Genomic DNA, 24,128 nt, shown 5'->3' on the forward strand with positions numbered 1-24,128 from the left:
GACGAACATTCTAATTTTGGGGAGATAATGTTATGATACGACATGAGCCAGATTATAGATTCTGGGCATCCTGTATAATACGAAGGACGAAGAGTCTAAACATTCCTGATCGGGGTTACCCCTCACCTACTGTATAGAAGGGTTCCGAACTATAAAGGAGCGTGAGGCTGAGACATCCCTGAAGAAGGATAACACTTTTTAGACATCGAGAATACGACAGATAGACTAGGCCTATCCACTAAGGCTGAACTATCTATAAACCGATCTACTCGTAGTTTAAGAGACAGCTCCAGGCTGTTTCATAATATATTCCGGTTGCGGCCATACCATGCAGGAAGCACTGTTTCCCGTCCGATCAACGTTAGTTAAGCTGCATAGGGCCACACTGAGTAGTGTAGTGGGAGACCATATGCGAAATTGTGGTGCTGCAATCTTTTTGTAGATTCTTGCTGCAGTTGTTTTTAGATGCCAGAAGTAAAAACAGTCTTTTCAGTCCGCACTTTCCTAGTTCTTCTCCAAGAGATATAGAGTCTAATTGCATGGCTTGCGATGCATTATTCAGCATTTCTGAAGTGATGCTTTTGGTTTGTGGTGAATTAAGGACCCGTGAGCGGGCTAAGATCTAAGAATATGTTCTAAAGAAGACATACAGTTTTTCCAGTAAGGCAGAAGTTTTCAGGATGCACAGGCCTTCGAAAAAACTGTACTAATTCATGTAGCTTGTATAACAGTGCCACGTCTTCTTTGCACAGAGTATCCTTCCGTATTTACAGATCATTAGGAGCTAAGAAGAGAAGAGCAATAAAGATGCAATCTGGGATTGGGGTTGTCAGAACAGGGAAAGGAAAGAAAGGGAAATTATTCTAAATACTCATCCTTGACGAACTTGATATTTATAATAATTGAAGACCACGATATTCCAGTTATACACTCGAGACGGGGCGAAGTGAATCACCTCTGAGTTAGAGCGACTACTGCACGATACTTATTCTAGAAACCAATGACGTGAACTTAAACTTAGAGAGAAGCGGGCCACGAGGACCGTCCAGACCCTGACTAATGGAAGGAGACTGTCGTTTTTTGAAATTGTATACATGTTTAAATTTTGTGTATTATTTTGTAGTTTTGCTCCTTCTATTAAAAGAATCTTCCCAAAACATACGATTTCATGGTCGTGCGACTCGTTTATGCCTATTTTGAAGTATCAACACATCACAGCCGGATAATAGAAGGCTTGTTTTCAGGATTAAGATCAGGAAGAAAGAAGGAAGAATAGTAAGTAGTGTTCCAGGTTGTTCGAGAAAGTCATGAAGAGGGGTTAATTATGCCCCCAATAGTTATGTATTATGATATTATATATGGCAGAAAAGTAATTAAGCTTGGATCTCAACTCCAAAAAGACGTTTTGGAAGAATGTCATAAAGCAGGGCATAAAGAATGTTATGAAGAGTGTCATGAAAGATGTCATACAGAATGACATGGAGACTGTCATAAAGAGACATCAAGAATGACATAGAGTTTTTTAGAATTTTATGAAGCCATTCCAAAGAGAATGTCCTAGCAAATGTCATGAAACATGTCATAAGGACTGTCATAAAGAATGTCTTGAAAGGTTGTCATCAGAGTGTTCCAATGAGAATGTCCAGAGAATGTCCAGAGAATGTCCAGAGAATGTCATGACGCATGTCAGGACCGCATAAAAAGTCTTCACAGCTTTTCATAAAACAGTTTCAAAAGAATGTCATCAAGAATGTCATGAAGGATATCATAAAGAAGTCATGAATAATGTCGTCAAAGCTTTTCACAAAACAATTTCAAAGAGAATGTCATAAAGGCTGTCACAAAAAACTACGTAAAACATGCTATAACGGGTGTCATGAGGAATTTCATAACCAAAGAAATGCCTTAAAGAAAGTACATCCAAAGGGAGTGAAAGAAAAAACGTGAAAAAGAAGATCCGAAATCACGAGAAGCAACCATACAAGGTGTTTTCTGACAGGCCAGCGAACACGCGAATGAACAGAACGGGCCGAGGCCCCACGTTAATTTCCCAAGCATCCGGCACCTCGGCCGAGCGTCGGGATAAGCTTCCATACTTAGTCAGCAATTTTTCATTTAATAATTGAGTTTTCATCAGGCGCGGGTGTCGGAACTTACGGGCGGGCCGTTCCGGGCCCGTCCACCGGTGAGGCTTCAGCCCAATAGCCGAGAGGCGCAATATGCAATAATTGCAATAAAGCCGAGAGCGGGCACACGACATTGTCGCCCAAACCCAAGATCCGTGGAGTGCAAATCATGATGTTTCATTATATCTGTTTTGTTGGTCGTTGTAAGTTGGATGTCGTTGTAAGCTAGACGTCGTTATAAGTTAAATGTCGTTGTAAGTTAAATGTCGTTGTAAGCTAGATGTCGTTGTAAGTTAAATTTTTTGGAGGCTGTTGGAGGCTTTTTCGTTAGATGTATTTCGCTGGATCTGCTTTGCTACAACGCTGGCTCAGGCCGCTGGAGCCTCGCTCTGATATTCTCCTGTTTGCCGGTGGTTTGTTTTCTCTGGTGTGATTTCGCCATGTTGCTATATGCAAGGGCTCGGAACGGATGCGGAATCCGGAGCCGTGCGCAACGCGGGAGCCCTTATCGTAAGAAGCAGGAACCATCGGCGGCAAACCAATTCGGGGCTTTCCCCGAGATCTGGGAACAATAGAAAACACGAGGCCAGCGGCTTTGTGCTTCCTTTCTTGACATCTTCGCCACGCCCGTATTCTGTACGCAGGGTCAGTCTATATCCAGCTGCCAACACCCTCAGCCAAGATAGGCTACTCTCTATACATATCTCCATACATATCTCGATATATATCTATATCTCCATAGGTACCACACATCGCAACGGAGAGGAAAGGATTGAAAGATTGAAAGGATAGGCAGGATTGAAAGGATTCGAAGGATAAGGATTGAAAGGATTCGAAGGATAAGGCTTGAAAGGAATCGAAGGATAAGGATTGAAAGGAATCGAAGGATAAGGCTTGAAAGAGCTAAAGGATAGGAAAGGATAGCAACGGGCAGGAAAGCACAGGGCCGCGATGTCTTTGCAGCCTATATTTGGGAAAAATCAAAGAAGTGACGAAGGAGCCGGCGGGAGCTTGGAAGGCAAGGGTGTGGAAAAGATTGGGGCCAGAGCCGGGCAGACCATGGAGGTGGAATTAAATATGGGCCGTGCCGGCAAGATGGGAGAGACCGGGCAAATGGCCGAGGCCAGCACAGGAGAAGAAAGCGACGCCCGAATGGCCCATGCCGAGACCAAGGGGAGAACAGGTGATGTGGTGGAGAGAAGAACAGAGACGAGACTGGGAAGAAAAACAGGTGCTGAATTGGGAAAGAAAAGAGACAGCTTTCTGGACTACAAAACAGGCACTGTACTGGGAAAGAAAACAGACACTGTATTGGGAAGAAAAACAGACACTGTACTGGACTACAAAACAGGCACTGAATTTGGAAGAAAAACAGACACTGTAATGGACTTCCAAACAGACACTGTCCTGGGAAAGAAAACAGGCACTGTCCTGAGAAAGAAAACAGGCACTGTACTGGACTACAAAACAGGCACTGAATTGGGAAGAAAAACAGACACTGTACTGGACTACAAAACAGACACTGTACTGGACTACAAAACAGGTGCTGAATTGGGAAGAAAAACAGGCACTGTACTGGGAAAGAAAACAGACACTGTATTGGACTACAAAAAAGACACCTTGCTGGACTACAAAACAGGCACCGCACCGGGAACGAGAAAACCCCCGCTGCAAAAGAAAACAGAGGCCCCGCTGGAAAAAGAAACAGGGCGCCGGGCCAGCCGGTTCCTGCAGGCCAACCCCGAGCAGGCCGCCGTCCTCAGCCACGCCGCCCACGACTCGTACTCGGCCATCGTCGACGACGAGTCCGCGCTCTTGGACGAGGACGCCACGTGGCTCCGCGACCAGCGGCGCCACCACAAGTCGCTCCACTGGCTCCGCCGCCCGTCGGTGGTGATGATGGGCACGGTGATCTTCTTGATTGCGTTTGCCACCGCGTCCGCCGAGGGCACGCGCCAGATGATCCAGTTGCGGCTCGCGTGCAACTCCGTCAAGGCCCGCACGCAGCAGGACGTGTGCGACGCGGGCCAGACGCAGGTGCTCGTACTGAGTCTCCAGCAGGCGTACTCGGTGGCGCGCGGCGTGGCCGTCATGGTGGCGCTGGGCAAGGTGGGCCCGCTCTCGGACCGCCACGGGCGCAAGGTGTTCTTGGTGGCGGCGCTCCTGTGCGCCGCGGCGGGCCTTCTCGCCAAGTACACGCTCATGGCGCTGTACGCCACGCTCCCGGCCCGCCTGTTGGTGGCCGTGGAGCTCGTGCTGAACTGCGCGGGCGGCAGCCTCGCCGTCTTGACCTTGGCCAACTGCTACGTGTCGGACATCGCCGAGGCCCACCAGCGCACGTACTACATGGGCATCAACGTCGCGTGCTTCTTCGCGGGCATGTCCACGGGCCCGGTGGCGGGCAACGCCGTGCTTGCCTTCTTCCGCCGCCACGCGCCCGCGGCCTCGCAGCCGGCGGCCACGTACGGGCCCGGCTTGGGCGGCGCGGACTTCGCGCCGTTGCGCCTCGAGCTCTGGCTCTTCTTCGGCATCCTCGCGTTCGCCGTGTTCGTGTTGCCCGAGTCCCGCGGCGCCGCGGCCCGCCGCATGTCGCGGTCGCTCTCGCTGGCGCTGCTGAAGGCGTTGTTGCGGGCGGCGGCGCCGCCGCGGCGCCGCGACGCGGTGTGCCGCTCGCTCAACTTCCTCCGCCCGGTGCGCCTTGTGTTCTACCCGAGGGACAGCGTGCACCGGCTGCGCCACCGCGCCATTGCCCGCACGCGCGTCGCCGTGCTCCTGTTGGTGGTGGCCGAATGCTTGATCACCAGTTTCGGCGCGGCCATGGGCGAGGTGTACATCCTCTACGGCGTGTACAGGTTCCAGTGGGCGGCCAGCGACATCGGGCGCTTGATGGCCGTCACGTGCCTGGGCCGGGCCGTCATGTTGGTCGTGGTGTCGCCCGTGCTCACGCGCAACGTGTGCCAGGGGCGCTTGGGGCTCCGGCCCAACAGGCGGCGCTTCGACAAAATCGACTTTGCCGTGGTCGTGCTCGCGTTTGCCTGCGAGTGCGCCGGCCACCTCGGGCTCGGCGCGGCGCGGAGCGGCGCCGTGTTCCTCGGCTGCTTGGTGTTCAACTCCGTGTCGTGCGTGGCCGCGCCGGCGCTCAACTCCGCCATCATCAAGTTCTACCCGGAGGCCAAGATCGGCGAGGTCTTTGGCGGCATAGCGATCGTGAAGAACGTGTTCTCGATCGTGTGCCCCGTGGCCATCCTCGCGCTCTACAAGACCGCGCTCTCGCGCTGGAACTACCCGCAGGTGATCTTCTTGGTCTTGGCCGGTGTTTTCGCGCTGCTCGCGTTGTTGATGACCTGCGTGATCGTGTCTCTCGAGCGCGTCGATGCCGAGGCGCCGGAGACAGAGTCCATCCAGGAGGAGCTCCCGTGAGTGCTCCGCTGCGGCCCGGGGCCCACGAGGGGTATGGGCTTGTTGCAGACGCGGGCCGGCAATTGTCATGGCACGGCCCTCTTTGCCAATAGAGCCAGGCCTTTCTGTCTCCATGTTCTGCGTGTTCTCTGCCTCCAGACTGCCCGGGCCGGCCGGGAACGGCCGACGCAGGAAGTGCTCACACCGTGACGTCGGCGACAGGACACTGCCGTGTCCCCTCTTCTTATTCCGCTGATTATTATATACCCTTGTGCCCTGATGGGTTCCACAATGTCGAATGTCGACGGGCTTAAACTTCAACTCTTTGGACCACGCCGAGGGTTCTGAAGCCACCATTGAATATACTTCGCAGTACGGAACGGAAGCTAGCTATGATGGAATCACCTTGCCTATTCGGGCTTTCCCAGATCCAATCTGCATTGCTGCAACATTCCCCTGGCCAAAAGCAAGGCGTTCCATGTTCCCTCAAAAGCGTAGATGCACATTTTCCGTTTCATAGCTGGGCCCGAACTTGCCTGACATGGAGACAAAGTATTCAGATCCACGCGACACTCACTGTATAACGGCAGAGCAAGTATGCACCAGTCATGGAAACAAGGGAAAGAAGAAAGGTATCTAACGCTTGGGCATTTCCAAACACGGATGATTCGAGTTCGATGCAGTGAATTCCGACGGGAAATGCAAAATTAGTGTCTTTGAACACCTAACTAGGCACATACAGCAGCAGTAGAGTATGAAATTGCGCTACTGGTCAACGATTTCCATCAAGAAAGAAAAATGCAGATTTTTTAAGGAATTGAAATGATCTCGTCAATACGCCATGTGAAGGCTCTTTCGGACAAGTGCTGATCCACACATGGTCTCTTTTCGCCCGCTCAAGAAGGGTTCGCTTTCTACGAATCCGCCTCACATCCAATACACCAGATCACTGCTTAGATAGTCACGAAAAATCAAAAACCAACTTTATATCTCTGAATCTGATGATTGTCCAGGTGACGATTGTGAAATCGAATGAACATCAGTTCCGCCCCTGCACAAGACCCAACATCGTGCATACACGCGTTTTTCGTCGCATGGACTTTTCCAGAGCAAAACTCGTAATTCTCACATCCATCTGACCAAGCATACCCGTGATGTACTGCATGGATTATATACGACTGGCCGGCCAATTTTCGCTGCACGGTAAAATGAGCAATGCTTCTTTTGGTATTTGCAAAGTTCGCGGTTATTTGGAACAAAGTTTTGAGTCCAGAGATCTGAGCGGTCTCTTTGACCGTGGAGCGGCTGAAGTAAAAATGTCTGGTCACGTGACTATTCATAAGATGATCACGCCCTAGACATATGCAGTCCACAGTGACCAGCCGTGCGTACACAGGAGCCTTGGCCGCACAATGCACGCAGAGGCACAAATACCGCAAATCTGAATATATAAGAATCCCAGACGACCCACGAAATCCGAAGTCAAAACCACTTTTTTCTAGAATCACAATCAAAAAAATATCCGTTATGTGTCCTTGTTCTTCAGCTCAATCTGCCTGCCAATGCAAGAAGGCGTGCCAATGTGAAAAGTGCCAATGTGAGCCCTGCAAGTGCTCCACCTGCCTGTGCGAGCAGTGCAAGTGCTAAGCAACGGAGCTATAATATCCAATTTCTTTCTACAAACAACTTCATTTATCAGGCCGGGCATTTTATGATACTAGTTCATACATTTAAGTAATATATTTTTTGTCAAATCAAGATGCGGTTTGTAGAAATATGCGATCATGGCCGAAGGCCTAGGTTGGTTTGCCCGTTCTACACTTTGAGTTTCCAAGTGCCGGCCGTGTTTCATTCCGAAAATACTCAGTTGTCCGTTGTATGCAGTGATGATTGCCAGCGAGTAGACTCGTGAATTGTGTCATGGAATTGATCCTAGAGTAGTCAGCTGCAAAGTTTAGATCCAACTGGCGAGAGGAAATTGATATGATTATCAGGTGCATTACATGGGTCCAATCCTGGCATGTAGTATTTAGAGAGACCGTATACCGTTTACTGTTGACCCTTTCGGTTTGATATCTTTGAGTGTATTACGGACTGTGTTCCTTTTGCTAGTCGTGAAAATCTAGGTTCTCTAAGCGCATGTTGAACTATGTACACGTTTACCATGAGTTTCCTCGGATCTCGCCGCGCCTCTGATTACGTTCATCCTGCTACTGGGCCTTGACCGTTTCATCCACGTGACCGAGATCTTACGCAGGTGGTTTTGGTGAGTTATTCGACAGGTTATTTACAATTAGTACAAATCGTGTTTTTCCATAAAGCCCTTTGAAAATTAAAGTATGATTTGTGACAATTGTAGAAAATCAGGAGCATGTGCAGGGACAAAAAAAAAAAACGACACATGGATTTCTGAAACTGCTGGAATGAGCACATGGAAGCAAATTCAATACTCGAAATGTTGCATTTAGAAAGAGACGAAAAACGCAAAAAGCGAGTTGCTCTCGCTGGTGGAGAAAAGTGAGTGCCAGCACTCAACTTTATGTACAAAACGGATGTGGAACAGAGAAAACAAAACTTAAGAGTCAACTATTGTCAAGAAATGCTAATTCTCCAAGCAGTCAGTGATATCAAATTTGGATTTCCAGAGTCTTCAAATTTAAAGATAGCCAGAGCGATATTTAACGCTAACTCCCCATGTTTAAAGAGACTCCTCCTTTTTGTCTAAAGAGACTCCTCCTTCTTGTCTAAAGAGAAGAATCGTTGACCACCATGCCTGATACTGCTGCAGACATCAAAGTAGCAATCAAACCCGAGAATAAAGCTGATCCAATGTTCTTGGCAATGTCTCCGGATCTTTTGCCCCGGCTTAAAGTATTCAACACACCCAAGGTTATACCCATGGAGCCGAGATTAGCAAACCCACAGAGTGCATACGTGGCAATAAGAGTTCCTCTTGTTGACATGGCGTTGTAGGGAGCGTCGTTGATCAACATAGTATAGGCAACGTACTCATTCTGGATGAACTTGTTGGCAATCAAATTCGAGATCATGAGGATCTCGTCTCGAGGTACGCCCAAAAGAAAAGTGACTGGGTACAAGATGTACTTCAAAATTAACTCCAAGGTCAAAGCCTCGATGTTCCAAAATTGGCCAAACCACGTCAAAATACCATTGACCAAGGCAACAAGCGCAATAATACACATGGTCTGAATCATCATGGTCGAAGCAGTGATGAGTCCCAAATTTGCACCCTCCGAAAAAGCCTGCAAGACATTTCTTGCGGCCTTGCTTTCATCGATATTTTCAGTGAAGCGCACGTCGCCTTTAGTTGTGGAGATTTCTGTCTCTGGACATCTTAGCTTGGAGACGGCTATCGAGGCAGGAATCGACATGACACAAGACGACACCAAAACTTGTGCACTCAAGCCCAAGCCAATATAACCCACTAGCACAGCACCAGAAATTGTGGCGAAGCCCGACGTCATCACCTGGTGCAATTCAGCGATAGTCAAATACGGAAGGAAGTCTTTGATCAAAATCGCAGACTCACCAATGCCAAGGAAGGGCGAGGCAGAGGCGGTGATGGACTCGGCACCAGAGATCCTCAAACTCCAGAAGAAGAATTTCGCAAACTTCGACACAAACCACTGTACAACACCGTAGTAGTAGAATATATGAACGAACGCGACGAAGAATGCAACGCCAGGCAACACAGTAAAAAAGAACATGCTTAACTGAGAAACCTCCGAATTGGTCAAGAAAGCAACACCTTCTTGGGCAAAACCTAATAGCTCTCTGGCCAACGTAGAGATGAAGTTGAAAATATCGTAGCCACACTTGGTCCGCAAAACGAAAAGAGAAATGATGTATTGCATCAAGACGCCTCCGATGACAGCATTCCAGTTGCCTTTAGACTTGTTTCTGGAGGTAACAAACAAACCCAAGATTGCGACCACTAGACCAAAGAAAGAGATCGCCCTGTCTTTTCTTTTGGAGTATGCAGTTTCTGGAGATACAAAAGTACCAATCAAGATCACCGCGAGGGTTATGGCACCACCTGAAAGCAATCGGTATAATCTTTTCGGAAGCAACTGGTTGTAGATGATATCGCAAACAAAGTTCCAGCTTATTTGGGCCATGGCAAGGGTTCTTTTTAGTACTTTTGTGTGCCACGATATCAAGCGAACCATAATCATGCCCCAAAAGACTGTGGGTATCAACCACTGTTGTCTGTGGTTTTTCTGGATTATTATCGAAAGCCACCATGCAGTGAAAAAACTCCCTACAAGAGCATGTATTGCCGTTTTGTACCATGGAAACCGAAGCTTCAATTTTTGCATCCGTCCGAGGGATTTCACCGTGGCCACTTCATGCACAGAGTCTTGTACATCGTAAGAATATTTCTGGGATTCTGCCTTGTTATCGATGTCTGCCTCCAGAAGCAGAGTGCTTCGTTTAGTTTCGATTTGGTCGGACATATCTTACGATTTGGCTGGTGAGATGGAGAAGCAAGTTTCAAAGTTGAAAGGTTCTGGAATTGCCAAAGTCGGCCGCAATGAACGATCTGTTCAAAGTATGAAGAGCGACCCCACAATAAAAGCAGACGGCATCGAGGCGACTGATCTTGTTTTAAAAGGGCAAAAAAGCAATTCAGCGCCGTACGTGTCTTTGCATATAAATCATTTGACCATGCATCCTCGGTGGAATGCGCTAAAGGCTGCTGCAAAGGGTAAGGACTCGTACGGCGAAATGAGAGCCGCGCGTCCAGCGAAAGATCTAGCTTTTTATTTTTGCTGTTTCCTGCAAAATGTTGGGGCTTAATTTGCGTTTGTTCGGTATATATTCGATTCAAAAGCCAAAACAGTTTGTGAACCCCACAAATGTTTGAGAAAAAGGGGGGCTGTTTCAAGGTTAGCTCTGCTAGACGAGAAATCTGTCAACACGAGACGTGGACGATATGCAGACCCACTATAGTGGCACAATGTTTTTCCGAGAAAAAATCGTCGGTAACGCCGCATACTTGTGGCCGCCATGCGGGGTAGACCCAAGCTCGGCGAACAAGACATCAAACCTAAGATTAAAGTAGATTTTCGGCTGTCCAATCCCTGCAATGCGGGTTACGCGTATTTAAGATTTAAACTCAAAACTAAGGTGTGGTATTCATGACTTTTATTTCGTTTGCTGAAATTACTCGCCATTCTTCTCCGTTCTATATTTATCGTGGCTCTCTTGAAACGACCGAGAATCAATTCCATTGCTTATTCCCATGAGAGTCTTCATCATTGCCTCGGTTCCGCCAATCAAGGGCCGTATCACAATAACCGGTGAGTTTCGGGCCACCGAAACAATTTGTTCCTGTAGTGTATCCGCACTCTTTAATTCTCTTTTGAGAACACTGAACTTTTTCTTCGAGCCTTTGAAGTTGTGTCCCATGGCCTTGAATGCCGACTTAAACCCTTCTTTGGCATTTGAAGGTTGATTAGAATATAAGCTTGTAACCTTTCTTTCTGTTTCCTCGGTCAGGTCTTCTTCAATTTCATTTTCGTCCTCACCTTCACTGTCAAATAATAGGATGGATGACTGCAATTGCCCGATCTCAGAATCCAGATCTTCTTCGTCAATTGCTGAATGAAGGTACTGGATAGGTTTCAGTAAGAGGTCCGGATCACGGACAACGGAATCCTTTAGTATCTGTGATGATTCAAGTAAATTTTTTCTTTTGTCAGTTTTTGGCTTTGTTGGTGGTTTTGGCTTTTGCTGCAGAGATCTTCCTTTAGACCTACGTGCCAAAGCACCTTCTCCACCAAAGTATTCTTCCAGATTCTCTAAAACAACTTGAGCGCCCGAAGCGAGCTTGACTCCAAGTCTCAAAAGTTCATTGGCAGTGACTTTTGCCAAAGAAATCGAGCCTTTCTGAATACCATGAAGCACTCTTCCATCACGCTTATATTCCTCAATTGGAAGGCTGACGAGGTCCCGGACGCCATTTCCAACGTTGATTATGGATTTTATGGGCGCAAGACCAGAAAGAAGCCCAGAGAGCTGATATTTCTGGATATACGGTCCATAAATTTGCGCAAGTCCCCTACCAAGTTTTGGAAACCCGTGAACTCCATAGACAGCTGCTTTTTTCAACTTCAAATCTGAGCCATCCAAGATAAACAAATTAGCCAACTCAGCATTGTTCCCCGAGCGAATACCTGCATAATTAATTGACTTTGGTTTGTAGTCGAATTTTATCCGCAAGGGATCAATTGTGATCTTTTGAAAATATGGTGTTTCCTCAGCAGGAAGACCAAATCTTGAGTCTTTGAATCCAAAAAAACGTGTTGCAAAACCAAGTGTGTCTTGGTCAATGAACAATCTTAGTGGAAGAACTTTTAAAGCAATAATCATTTCCGTGAATGGCATTCGTGAATCCGGCCGCACATTCGTGATGCTTAGTTCAAGCATATTGTTTCCTATTTCACGTTTTCCAAGTGCATTCAAGTACGTCAACATTCTGTTCCACGTTGACGATTGCACGTTGTCTAAGATTTCAATCGTGTCCAATCGGATTTCAGTATTATTTGCAACTTTGGATTGTGATGTAGGCAACAAAAAATGGTCATCACACAACTCATCATCGTAGAATTTGGCTTTCACAGAAAGATTATGTATTTCGGCAGATATCTTATGCCTTTGGGACCGACGAAGCTTGAGGTCTTTGAAAGTCTTGTCAATCTTCACATTTGTATGAGCTTGAGGCTCTAGCTCTTCCGGTTCGCCATCACCCCGTACCTGAGCATTGATGATCTCAACAAGATTCGAAGCCCCGATACTTTTATCAGTCCCTATGTGAATTGATTCAAATATTGTCTGTCTAAGCATGAAATTTTGCAGATCTGCTATCAGATGATGTTCGTCTCCCTCCAGATCTTTCAAGTTTGAATGTACCAAATCTTCATTGTCGCAATCAGATGAATCACGTCCATGCAATGAATTTTCTTCAAGCTTGGGTATGTCTAATTCATGAGATCGTTTTTCCAATGATTTGACAGCGCTTTTGATGGACTTTCTTGTCGATTTCCAATCGTAACCATCATGTAGATATACTTCTGCGCACCTGACATTTAACGACAATGTAAATGGATTCTCGGATCTCTTTTCGGTGTGTTCTTCATCATTGAAATAACTCTCGACAACTCGAATGGATGATCCTTGATCCGAGGAACAGGAGGACGTATTAAGATCTGGCTTGCGAGGATTTTTGACTTCTTCATCAGAATGCTGTTCGCTACGATAATTATCAACAAAGATAATTTCGTCCTTGGTCATTCTGCTCGGGATTCTATGCAATTTGGGAGTATCTTCTTTTTCTGAAGCTTTCAATTTTTCAAATATATCATCGGGCATAAGAAAATCATCCTTCACATGAAGTCGAAACTTTTCTTGGTCTTTGAACAACATGGGCTCTTTGAGATCATTCATTGTTTGCAAAAACGTATGAGCAGAATCAGCGCAAGTGTCCAAACAGAAATGATCAATGTTAATCTTGGGGTCTACCCCGGACAGTCTATTGGTTTCCTCTAGTTGACCCAGTTTCAAACGAGTACAGTTTTTGTCAACGTCAATACCGACATGAAGAAGATTGATGAAGCCAATATCAACGTAGCCTGATCTAATTAGCTCTGACTGTACCTTGGACCCGGACACGGTAGTGATGTCACGAAGAAAGTGAATGTCGTCTATCAAAAGAACCTTAAGATCACGAAATGAGCTTTTGAAGCAAAATCGATTGTAATTCAACGCAATGTCCAGACTACCAGTCATGGCTGTCAAACATAATTTACTTTTGAGCCTTCCAGGAAGCACACCAATAGCAAAATCGTGATATATCATGCGAATTTCCATCTCACTTTCAGTGCTTTTCATTTTCTGCTCGCTAGCTGGACAGGACTTTTTGTCTGTGTCAGAATTCAACAATGTCAGCCAGTTTACATGATAGTTGAGCATAAAACCTCGACAGACAACTTCAAAGATGAGTTTTTCATCCCCCTTTTGACGAAACTGAATCATGGGAAACTGACTTTGTACATTTGAGATGTGATTCAATAAAGATTCAGCAACTAAAGTACGCATTACCAGAAGTGAGGTGACGTGACCGCAAAATCTATTGTTGAGTCGAAGAAGTTCAAATCTTTCGGCCTTAAGATTCAAGCCTCCAAAAGTCTTGTTAATATCCGTTAAGGAAAACCTTAACAGATTAAGGGTCAATTTAATGGTCGAAGGAAGACTCTGAACGTCACCAAACATAATCTGGGCATTATTCATACGTCTGTATCTATTTTGTGGGGAATAGATTGAGTTAAGAAGGTTGCTGCTCTGCGATAAATTTGATTTTTCAGAACTGAGTTCACATGCAAGGGTAACTTTCAAAGAGTTCACATTATCTGCAATTTCAAGTGCGAGTAAGAAATACCCAATATTGCTCATTAAGGCCGAAAGCAGATCGCGTGTCATCGTTCCACTAATAGCACCAACATGGATGGAAGTTGAGGATCTAAGTGCCGCCTTTCGTGGAGCAGAGCTACCCGCAGAGTAATGAAACGAGTCGAATTTAGTGGTTGCCAAGTTTCCTCGAATTTCTGAAAATTTCAATATCTGTGTTTTAAGATCACCACTCAATTCATACATGTTTATTCCTGGTATAATGAGCTGATCCATGGCTTTGTTATAGGATATAGGGAGCACAAAAAATTTCAAAATGCTTGTCGCAGATAGCCTCACATCTGCTTCAAAAGATGCGGTCTGAACTACTACCTGGGTATATGCGTTAGAGCTACCATGAGAGCTGTGGGTCACGGGCAGCCCTGGATTCAAAATCTCATTGAACTGTCGGGCACTTTTGAGCAATATGTTCAAATGTTTGTCGAGAGCCGAAATACAGAGCGAAAGATTGAGAAAGTATTTTAAGACCTGAGCATCAAGATACATAGAGCCAGGCTTCGAAATGAGGATTGTGAGCTCAGTATCCAAAGAATTATTCGGGTTTATCTTCAGGTATTCAAATCTGACATCCGCTTTTCTTGTTGCAATCTTTTCTTCGGAAATCTTCTGTTCTTGTTGAAATTCCGAATTGTTATGAGGTGCAGCGTTATCCGCAGAGTTGAACTCGAAAATATGGCTTTTCTGACCCTTAAAATATCTCAATATCTCAAATGCCTCTAGCCCTCCGTAAGTCAAACTTTCATCTTTTATTTTCATCTTGAAGTTGGAGAAAATAAGACTCACCTCGTTCTCAAACGATGCAAAGGAGCCCTGTGTGTTTAGTGCCGATGTGAGACTTACTTCTAGGGATTTCACATGAAGCTTGTCTAGGGCTCCTGAGCTTGTAGAGGCCTCGCTATTGGCTTCATTAGCCGCAGAATTACCGTATGACTGTAAGTGAGATGGCATTCTCTTCCCATTTGGCTTGTTGAGAGAATTGCGTTTTTTGAGTTGATGGAGGCTAAGCTTGAAAAGCTTCGAGAGACTGTTTACAACAACAGATGCAGCTGGAAAAAGAGGCACAGCAGCAACTTTGATGTTTTGAATGTCAATCCTCACGTTTGAAAGCGGCGACACGTTTTCAAACAGAACATCGATGCAATCGACATGTAATAGGCATGCTGTGTTAGAAGAGTCTTTGGAATGTGGAGGAATCTTTTCGGGTGTTTTGGCAAATGATTGCGAAGTTGCACTCATGTAGATAGAGCTCGCTTCCTCGGGCGTGAAAATCATGCTGTCCATTAAAGGCTCCTCTACCACCTCATCATCATCTTGGTCGTCACTTTGATCGCTTTCAGAACTATCTTCGCCGTTTTCACGGTTTTCTTGGTTTTTCGAGAAGTTTCTATCGAGGTTTTCTTGATGTGGTCCCGAGCTTGAGCCATCGTTTGATCGTCCACGTATACCAGCGTCCAAAAATGGTCTTCCCACGGCCACAGTCAATCCCTTGATGCTAAGGATTTTGATGCCGGTTTTATAGGAAAACACAACCTCCTCAATCCTCAATATAAGGTCAGCTGGCTCAATGACGATCTTCACGGTGACGTTCGTGACACGTATTTGGAGTTTCAGAAGCGCCATGTCGATTGCTTTGGACATAACCCCACCCAAGGACGAGGGGCGTTTCGACGAGTCTGCCGACATTGGAGAGCTGGGCAATTCCGAAGAGGGCAAATTGCCGGGTACCAGCGGCAGATTCTTGCCGGAACCGTGCGGAATAGAGGAGCTCAGACCGGGCCCAGAAACCCCGGAAAAATCGCCGAAATCTGGGTCTGAGGTGTCGGAAGAGACGGAGCTGTCGAGCAAAATAGTATGCGTCAAATCCGCGGAGCTCTGCGCCAACAGCGCCTGGGCATTCTCGATATCCTGGACCAAGTTGTCGATGCTGGGCGCCACAACCAAGTCGACGCCCGCAATTTCGAGATTTGCGCCTTCTTTCACGCTTCCTTTCAAGGACACGTTGTGGAGAAGCCCGTGGCGGAGCCGGAGGCCTGGGATTTGGGTGATTTTCTCGGGATCGATGGCCACATCGCGAAGGTGGATGTTGTTGAATGAGACCTCCTCCAAGTTGGGGAGCTCGATGCCGGAAAAAAGCGATAGCTGCTGCAAGATATATAGAAACACCCGCTTTTGGATGTTTTGCGGGATCCAGTTCAGATACATTGGCGGCGGAAAAGGGGGTTTGGATGGCGCTAATATGTGGGGTATCTCTGGTGCGGCTAAAACAGGACCGCGGGGCGGAAAACAGCCGCGAAAATTGGCACTGGCACTAAAACAGAGGCAGCGGTCCGGAATTTCGATAGAAAAGACCGGGGTTTGGGGTGCTTTGAGTGTTTTGTATTGTGGTTATTATTCCGTGGGGCAGTAGTACGAAGCGTGAGCGCTCACGAATCGCGCGTAAATGCTGGACGGATAAGCAGAATATCCAGGATTAATAGGCAGAAGGTCGAACAGCGATTTTCCAAATTGAGTACTGCAGATTTGGCAGGAGACATTATTCATTGGGAACTGTACTACTTAAAATCTCACCAAGCTTTTGATTTTCTTTATTTTTTTTGGTGTGATTGCTCTCTGCTATTGTGACTATGTATCAGGCGAGCCGCGATTAGATAAGAAGTATGGGGGCCTCGACTAGCCGCACCGGCGGTCACGTGACCCGATCGTGACTTGGTGGGTCAGGTCTGAAAGATAGGTCAGACAAGGAGAATACCGCTTCGTTTCGATTTTAAAGGTCATAAAAGCGGGCCGGGGACTGCTGGAGCTGTGCCTGAATTATAAACAGCTGTTTTTAGATGTATGCTGCCATCACATGCAATGTTGTTCATGAGCAGACGTAGATTCGTTTAGATGTCATGACATGTATGAAGATGTTTTGAATGTTTCGCGTGGCGTGGATTGGATAGAATAGGTAGGGATATTGTGCTCGCCATATGTTAAGCCGGTCTTAAATAGGAAGACGGGGAGGCATGACCATCACGCCCAGTGTCACTAGATAGCGAGTCCAAATCCCGATTTTATAGATATGATTGAGATACCAGAAGGATTCAAGAGTTGTGCAAGGCAAGTGGCGTCAGAAAGATACACGAGAATTTTCATTGAATTGACGGTATTGGTCATAGATACTGTCTCAGTCTTGGTTCAAAAAACTTCAGAAAGATGCTTCCTCTTCATCAGGGATGCTACTGAGAAAGGGCTACAGATCACAAGACTTCTCCTGCTACTTTTACGTAATTTGTTTCACCAACCAAAGTGGCTTTTGATGGCATCGTGACCCGCCATTGCCATATATTCTCTGGCAAGTCTCCTGGTTAAGCCTTAGGGCTGTGACCTAGACGCTCTACCATATGTTCAAGTGAATTTTATTAAAGCTACCTATAATTGACTCATAATCAAAGCTACCTATAATTGACTCATAATCAAAGCTACCTATAATTGACTCATACGATACTAGCAGAGACTAAGCGTCAGTATTGGCATCGGTGGCAATGTCAATGGAGCAGTCCTTCGCACCTTGTTTCTGCTCACCATCGATCGCCGCATCCAACTTGTCTCCGCTTCCTTGCATCTTTTGATACTCGGAAAACGCGGCAGTAGCTTTTTCCTGGTACGTTCCTTCAGTGCGGTTGAATGTCTTGTATGCCTCCTCGGCACTTTGAAGCTCACTTGCGCTTGCCTTCTCGTCGTTGCCTGTGGCAGATTCCTTAGCTTTGTTTACCAAACTACCGAAATCCATGATTGATTTTCAGTTGAGTCTATGGTTTGGCAAAATGAGCGGGAAACAGACTGTCTTTTATAGCCTGTCATCGGTTCTCGATGAAAATCTAAGAAGGAAACTCGAGCATTCGGGCAGGTCTCGAGGGAGGCTTTTGTTCTCATCTTTCCTAATCAAGCCTCTTGAAGGGGCTTTCAAATCCCCAAAGCTGGAGAGCAACTTCAATAAGGTCTTTTGTGAGAGTGCTCGGGGGCTCCTTGTTCCTTCAAAACCAGCAACTTCAATGAGGTCATTTTTAAGAGTGCTCAGGGGCGATTTGTAGCCTCTAGACTATTCCATAAATTGACGTGTCTCTCTATTTCCCCATCCTCTGTTCTAGAACCAGGTCCGACCCGCATAGAAGTGACTGGTGAAGTTTTCTATAGTCAACAGAAAAGAGCGAGTGTTCTGTCTGGCTAAGCTCTAGATCACTTCTGATTTTGGACCACCGCAATTATGTAAAAACAGCAAACAGACATCTTACGGCTCCTAGCTGGATTATCTTCCCGACAAACGAGCAAAAAATGATTCCAGTCCTAATATTGAGGCCTTGGCGACTTGGGCGCTCTGATTGGCAAGTGATTCCCCTGAAAATTCTTCTGGAGTCAGTTTCTGTTGAGGAAGACTCAGATTCTAATTGAGCAAGACCACAATGAATAGCTCTACACAGTTTTGGGCTATGCATGCGGTGACAAATCCTTTAAGCTTCCGCCAGTCCCGAAGTCAATTTTTGATCTTTAGGGCGGTTTCAAAAGATACGGCAAAAAACAATCAACACAAAACCAGAAGCGTCTTCAAAAACAAAAAAGAGGCCGAGTCTACTGATTTCTGCTGATTTGAGGTCACCGGCTTAAGAGCTAGTACTAAAGCTGGACACTGTGACTTGCGAAAACCAGAACAGACTGTACGGACCGACTGCGTTTCACAAGAAAATGGATCCTGCAGAAACCAGAATTCCCTGAAAGTTTCAGTTGGCTTTGTTGGGCGAAAAATCCCGCATAAGTGCTTCTCGAATGCACGTGTTGTTTACTTAACATAAGAACTGGCTAAGGAGAATTGCCATTTCAAGCAGACGTCGGCATGGAACAGTGTCCGTACTGCATACAGGGAACGGCGTTCGCTGGACCCGCACCTCAGATTATCATAAGGAACCAGCAACGGTCCTCACCACACGACCAAACACTACACCCATTCTCTAAAAAACGGCATACGTATATTAATCTGCATTGCGATTTGCAAGCTAACTAGTTCTTCTCCGTAGAGTCGGATTTGGTTTCGTCAGAAGACTTCTGGCTGGCATGGTCTTTTTGGTACTCTGAATACGCAGCAGAGGCTTTGTCAGTATACGAGCCTTCGGTGGTGCTGAAAGTTTTATAGGCCTCCTGGGCATCCTTTTGCATTCCGCTGTAGTCAATCTTTCCATCCTCTCCTGCAAGCGCCTCCTTTCCTTTGTTGATCAAATTGCCGAAATCCATGATTAAATGTGAATACTGGTGAACGAAGCAGAAAGTGGGCACGGGCTCGTATTTATACTCTATTTTGCCCAACCCCAGTTGTCGAAGTTTCTCCTATGTTGTATACAAGAGTGCGGTTCCATTGACGTCATCCATATCAAGATATCCTACAGGCAGTTGTTGAAAACCTTCACTGCTTGGGGCTCGCCGACTGCATACCAAGATCCAGGATTTCCGAGATCAGAGGAGACTGCGTTTTTCACGAATTTCGGATTTTTCTGGCGAATTTTGCTTTTCAGATTCCGAAGCAGGATGCACGACTCCAACCGGCCTCAAACTTTCTTGTTTTTTTAGTACTGTCTTGTTGGGCTTAAGACCCTATGCTTGGAGATACAAGAAAGGTGAGGCGCATCAGCTCGATTTTGTTACGATTTGCCTCAAGCAAAAAGCAGAGAGTCACGGAGAAAATCGATAATTCACATCCCCATCATTTAATCTTAAACAGAAGAAGCTATTGTTAAACTGTGCGGAAAGCCACCCCGGGTTCTGTTTGGAATTCTGCCATTGATCCGACTACACGATGCAAAACCAAGCCAAGAAAAACAGCGAACTATTCAAATTCCGTATCTCTATACAATTATTTATACACACTTAGAGCTTCAACTTCTCCAAAATAGCGATGGTCTGCTCGTACCCCTCAGCCTCGGCCTTGAAGTTTTCTGCTCTCTTGAAAGCAGCCTCCTTGGCCTCGGGCTTGGTCTTGTCCGTGAACTTGCTGATGGAGTCCTTCAACTTGTTCTGCAACTCTTGCATATTGCTCAACTTCTTGCTGACCTTGCTGATCTCAGCGTCAATGTCGATTTGGCCCTTAACCATTACGTGAACATTAGTGTTAGCACTGACACCGTTCAAAGCGCAGCCACTAGGAACTTCTGCACCCGCATCAAGAACGTCGATCTTCTCAACACCCTTGATCAAAGACACAATGGAGTCTTTTTGGTCTTTACAGATGGATCTGACGGTCTCATCGCTGGTCTCAACGTAGACCTGGCCGTTCTTCAAAATGTTGTATTGAGACAACAAGGACCTGGCTCCCTTAGTGATGTTCAAAACCAATTCGTAGGCATCCAAGGAGGCGACATCGTCAAAGTTCTCTTCATAGACAGGGTATTGGGCCACGGTGATTGAAGGAGCGTTGTCGCCCGCTCTGCGAGGCAATCTTTGCCACATTTCCTCGGTGACATATGGCATGAATGGGTGGATCAATTTCAATGCACCATCGATACACGTGTACAAGGTGTCCTGGGCAGACTTCTTTTGCTCAGGCGTACCCTCCTGGATCAAGGCCTTCGAGTTCTCGATGTAAACATCACACAAGTCGTACCAGAAGTTGTAAACAGCGGATGTGGCCTCCGAGAACTCACGGTTGTCCAAATGGTTGTTGGTGGCCTTAGACGCATCGGTCAACTTGTGTAAGATCCATTTCTCGACCAAGCTTTCGTTTCCAGATTTGGCGGAGGAGGCGGGTGGAACATAGTCATCACCTAATCTGCCCAAAACAAACTTGGTAGCCTGGTAGATCTTGTTACAGAACTTTCTGTATCCTTCAACTCTTAAAATATCCAAGTTGATGTCTCTACCACCAGTGGTGTATGCACACAAGGCGAATCTCATGGCATCAGTACCACACTCGGGAATTCCGTTGGGGTAAGATTGCTTCTGACCCGCGGCAGCCTTCTCGATCTCCCTTGGGTCCAAGTTACCTAACTTCAACTTGTCATGCAAGGCGTCCAATGAAATACCGGAAATAACGTCCAATGGGTCCACGACGTTACCCAAGGACTTGGACATTTTTCTGCCCTGTGCGTCTCTGACCAAAGAATGGCAGAAAACCTCCTTGAAAGGAACTTTTCCTGTCAATTTCAACGTCAACAAAATCATACGCGAGACCCAGAAAAACAAAATGTCCCAGCCGGTTTCCAACATGGAGAACGGAGCGTAGAGCTTCAAGTCCTCGGTGTTATTTGGCCAGCCCAAAGTAGAAATAGGCCACAAACCGGAGGAGAACCAGGTGTCCAACACGTCCTCATCCTGTTCCAAAGTGAACTTCACATTAGGGAACTTCGCGTTGGCCTTTTCCAAGGCCTCTTCGTAGGTTCTACCAGCGACCCAGTAGTTGTTGTCCAAGCGGTCGCCTTCCTCGTTGTCGACCACCACAAAGTAGACGGGACATCTGTGACCCCACCACAACTGTCTAGAAATACACCAGTCTTGGATGTTCTCCATCCAGTGGAAGTATTCCTTCTCAGAGGTCTTGGGCGAGATGGTGATTTCACCATTCTTGACGACCTTGATGGCCTCCTTGGCCATCTCCTCCTGTCTGACCCACCACTGTGGCTTCAACAAAGGCTCAATGACGTCACCCGATCTGGAGCAGGTGGGGATTGTCATCTCGTTGTCTTTTTGGTCGACGTACAAGCCCAAGTCCTTCAACTTCTCGATGACCATGGCTCTAGCAGTAAAACGCTTGATTCCTTGCCATTCAGGACCACAGTTCTCGTTCAACAAACCGTTGTCAGTCAAGATGTTGATGAACTCCAAGCCGTGTCTCTTACCGGTGTTGTAGTCATTCTGGTCGTGCGCAGGCGTGATCTTGACCGCACCTGTTCCGAACTCCATGTCCACAGCCTCTGCGTCCGTGACAATTGGGATTTTGCGGTCCAAGAAGGGGTGTTGCACAAACTTGCCGTGCAAGTGGGTGTAACGTGGATCCTTGGGGTGCACAGCGACACCAGTGTCTCCGAACAAGGTCTCTGGTCTGGTGGTGGCAACCGTGATCTTCTCGTCGGAGCCCACAACGCAGTACGAGTACAGGGTCAACACACCAAACTCGATCTTTTCGTCGTAGTCTGGCACGGAGAGCAAGGTTCTGCCCGCGACGTTCTTGTTGTCGACCTCCAAGTTGGAGATTGCCGTGTTCAACTTCGTGGACCAGTTGACCAAGCGCAGCGCACGGTAGATGGTGCCGTCCTCGTGCAAACGCACAAAGGCCTCCGTGACGGCAGCCGAGAGGTCTGGGTTCAACGTGAACGCCTCACGCGACCAGTCGAAGGACGCGCCCATGCGCTTGACCTGGTCCTTGATGCGCGCATGGTAATCCTCCTTCCACTCCCAGACCTTGGCCACAAACTTCTCGCGCCCGTAGTCGTGACGCGTCTTCTGCTCGGTCTTCCATACCTGTTTCTCCACCACCGATTGCGTGGAGATACCTGCGTGGTCGAAGCCGGGCAAGTAGAGCGTGGTCTTACCCTTCATGCGGTTGTAGCGGATCAAGCTGTCCTGGATGGCAAACGTCAACGCGTGGCCAATGTGCAACGCGCCGGTGACGTTGGGTGGAGGAGCGGCAATGGTGAAGGCACCCTGCGACTTGATCTCGCCGCCGTCCAAGCTGGGCTCGAAAAACTTCTGCTGCTCCCACCACGCGTACCATGAGCTCTCCACGTTCTTGGGGTTGTACGCCTTGAAAGCCGGGTCGTCCAAAGGCGCCATGACCTTTTTCTCGCCGAGTTTCGTGGTGTCGTTCCACTCCGGCACGGGCTCCGCGGCGGGTTTCTTCTCCTTTTTGGGCTTGCTGGCCGCAGCAGGCTTGCTCTGGGCATCGGCTTGCTGTTTCTGCTTCTTGGCCAAGAACTTGGCCATTTTCTCCGCCTTCTTCTTCTCCTTCTCGATCTCCTTGGCCGTCTTTTCTTTCTTCACTTCACCGGCGGCTGGCGCGGCGGGTGCGGCGGCTGTGGCGCCGGCAGCAGTCACTTCTTCACGTGCAGACATCGTGCTGGCGAACGTTCGGATATGGGCCACGGTATTTCTGGGGAAAAGCGGGACTTTCTGAAGAACGAATCTGCGAAAGGCCATGGACAGCCCGAGGTATGCGTGCAGAGAAGACGAAAAAAAACGACTCATACCGCTCGTAGACCCGTGCCTCCACAGGCGCGCGGAATCTTGGGGGAGACTGCCAGAAGCGGAGGGTGGATTGAGGGTGCTGCCGGGCTCTGTGCCAATTCAGATCTTGCATGGGTGGAGAACGATTAGGCCGAGTGTGGGTTTTTATTATCGGGCTCCACAAGTTTGAAAACGTTTTTTTTGTTCGCTTTTTTTGGTTGAGCTTGGTTGTCTTTTTTGTTTTGTATTCTTTTTTTGTTGGCGTAGTACTGTGTTCATATCTTTTTTCATCCAAAAAATTCAAAATTTGAAAGGTTCCAAAGGGTCTGAACAAAAAACGACGATTGGAAGCAGTCACCCTTACGCGCCCTAGTCCCGAGGATTGGCTCACAACGTACAAAAACTCTAGTCTGATGATTTGGATTATTACAGTAGTGAAATTGCAAGCAGTTGGGCAGTTTGGGTCTCGCACTTTGTAGTCTGGGAGCCTTGATATAGAGGAAGGACAATTGCAACCAGGCAATAGACCAGATCGTCAGCGCAGATTTGCACTTAAGGCTCCTGCAAGTTTCATTGTTGAATCGTCAATTCTCGAGTATTCTGTTTTCGAAACAAGAACGAAGATTTAGGACGTCTTCTGTCATCCGGGAGCTGCAGCGGCAGCTCTGGAAAGTACTACCTGGGTATGTTTGTGATTTGATTTAGTCATTCCAAGCAGTATCCGGCCTTGGTAATTTTTTCACACTCAGGCCTCTTTTGCTTCAGTTTCCTCTGCAAAAATCTTATAGTGAACATAGTCAGCGGCTATGATTGCATTTGAGACTGAAAAGAAGAACGGCTTCACGATGCATCTTCGCAAAGTTCTGGCTATTTAGGAGAATGACAGTACATTGATTTACACACAAGGGAACGCAGCTGGAAAGAAGGCGT

The 24,128-nt window shown here is 47.1% G+C and overlaps 5 protein-coding genes across 5 annotated transcripts, besides 1 other annotated feature; 1 reads left to right on the forward strand and 4 right to left on the reverse strand.

Moving 5' to 3' along the window:
- Nucleotides 1–276: 276 nt before the first annotated feature.
- Nucleotides 277–438: a sequence feature (Protein overlapping with rRNA (METBIDRAFT_36135, OBA22674.1) was converted to a misc_feature.).
- A 3,398-nt stretch (nt 439–3,836) lies between these two features.
- METBIDRAFT_19161 (uncharacterized protein) lies at nt 3,837–5,450 on the forward strand (the record flags this gene model as incomplete). Its single annotated transcript, XM_018854847.1, has 1 exon — nt 3,837–5,450. A coding segment is annotated over one exon (1,614 nt), but the record flags the coding sequence as incomplete, so codon positions are not given.
- Nucleotides 5,451–8,269: 2,819 nt separating this feature from the next.
- On the reverse strand, nt 8,270–9,865 carry CNT (Cntp; the record flags this gene model as incomplete). The annotated part of the gene is made up of 1 exon (XM_018858435.1): nt 8,270–9,865. The coding sequence occupies one exon, from the start codon at nt 9,863–9,865 to the stop codon at nt 8,270–8,272; it is 1,596 nt and encodes a 531-aa protein (XP_018713157.1).
- Nucleotides 9,866–10,240: 375 nt separating this feature from the next.
- On the reverse strand, nt 10,241–16,496 carry SPO72 (Spo72p). The gene has a single exon (XM_018855374.1). The coding sequence runs from the start codon at nt 16,215–16,217 to the stop codon at nt 10,713–10,715; it is 5,505 nt and encodes a 1,834-aa protein (XP_018713158.1). The 5' UTR covers nt 16,218–16,496; the 3' UTR covers nt 10,241–10,712.
- Nucleotides 16,497–19,049: 2,553 nt separating this feature from the next.
- On the reverse strand, nt 19,050–19,280 carry METBIDRAFT_35846 (uncharacterized protein; the record flags this gene model as incomplete). The annotated part of the gene is made up of 1 exon (XM_018856660.1): nt 19,050–19,280. The coding sequence occupies one exon, from the start codon at nt 19,278–19,280 to the stop codon at nt 19,050–19,052; it is 231 nt and encodes a 76-aa protein (XP_018713159.1).
- Nucleotides 19,281–19,798: 518 nt separating this feature from the next.
- VAS1 (valine--tRNA ligase) lies at nt 19,799–23,047 on the reverse strand. Its single transcript, XM_018858279.1, has one exon. The coding sequence runs from the start codon at nt 22,956–22,958 to the stop codon at nt 19,911–19,913; it is 3,048 nt and encodes a 1,015-aa protein (XP_018713160.1). The 5' UTR covers nt 22,959–23,047; the 3' UTR covers nt 19,799–19,910.
- Between the last annotated feature and the right edge of the window lie 1,081 nt (nt 23,048–24,128).

This window comes from Metschnikowia bicuspidata, assembly GCF_001664035.1.
Source record: "Metschnikowia bicuspidata var. bicuspidata NRRL YB-4993 chromosome Unknown METBIscaffold_1, whole genome shotgun sequence".
In the NCBI taxonomy this organism is placed as follows: Eukaryota; Fungi; Ascomycota; class Pichiomycetes; order Serinales; family Metschnikowiaceae; genus Metschnikowia; species Metschnikowia bicuspidata.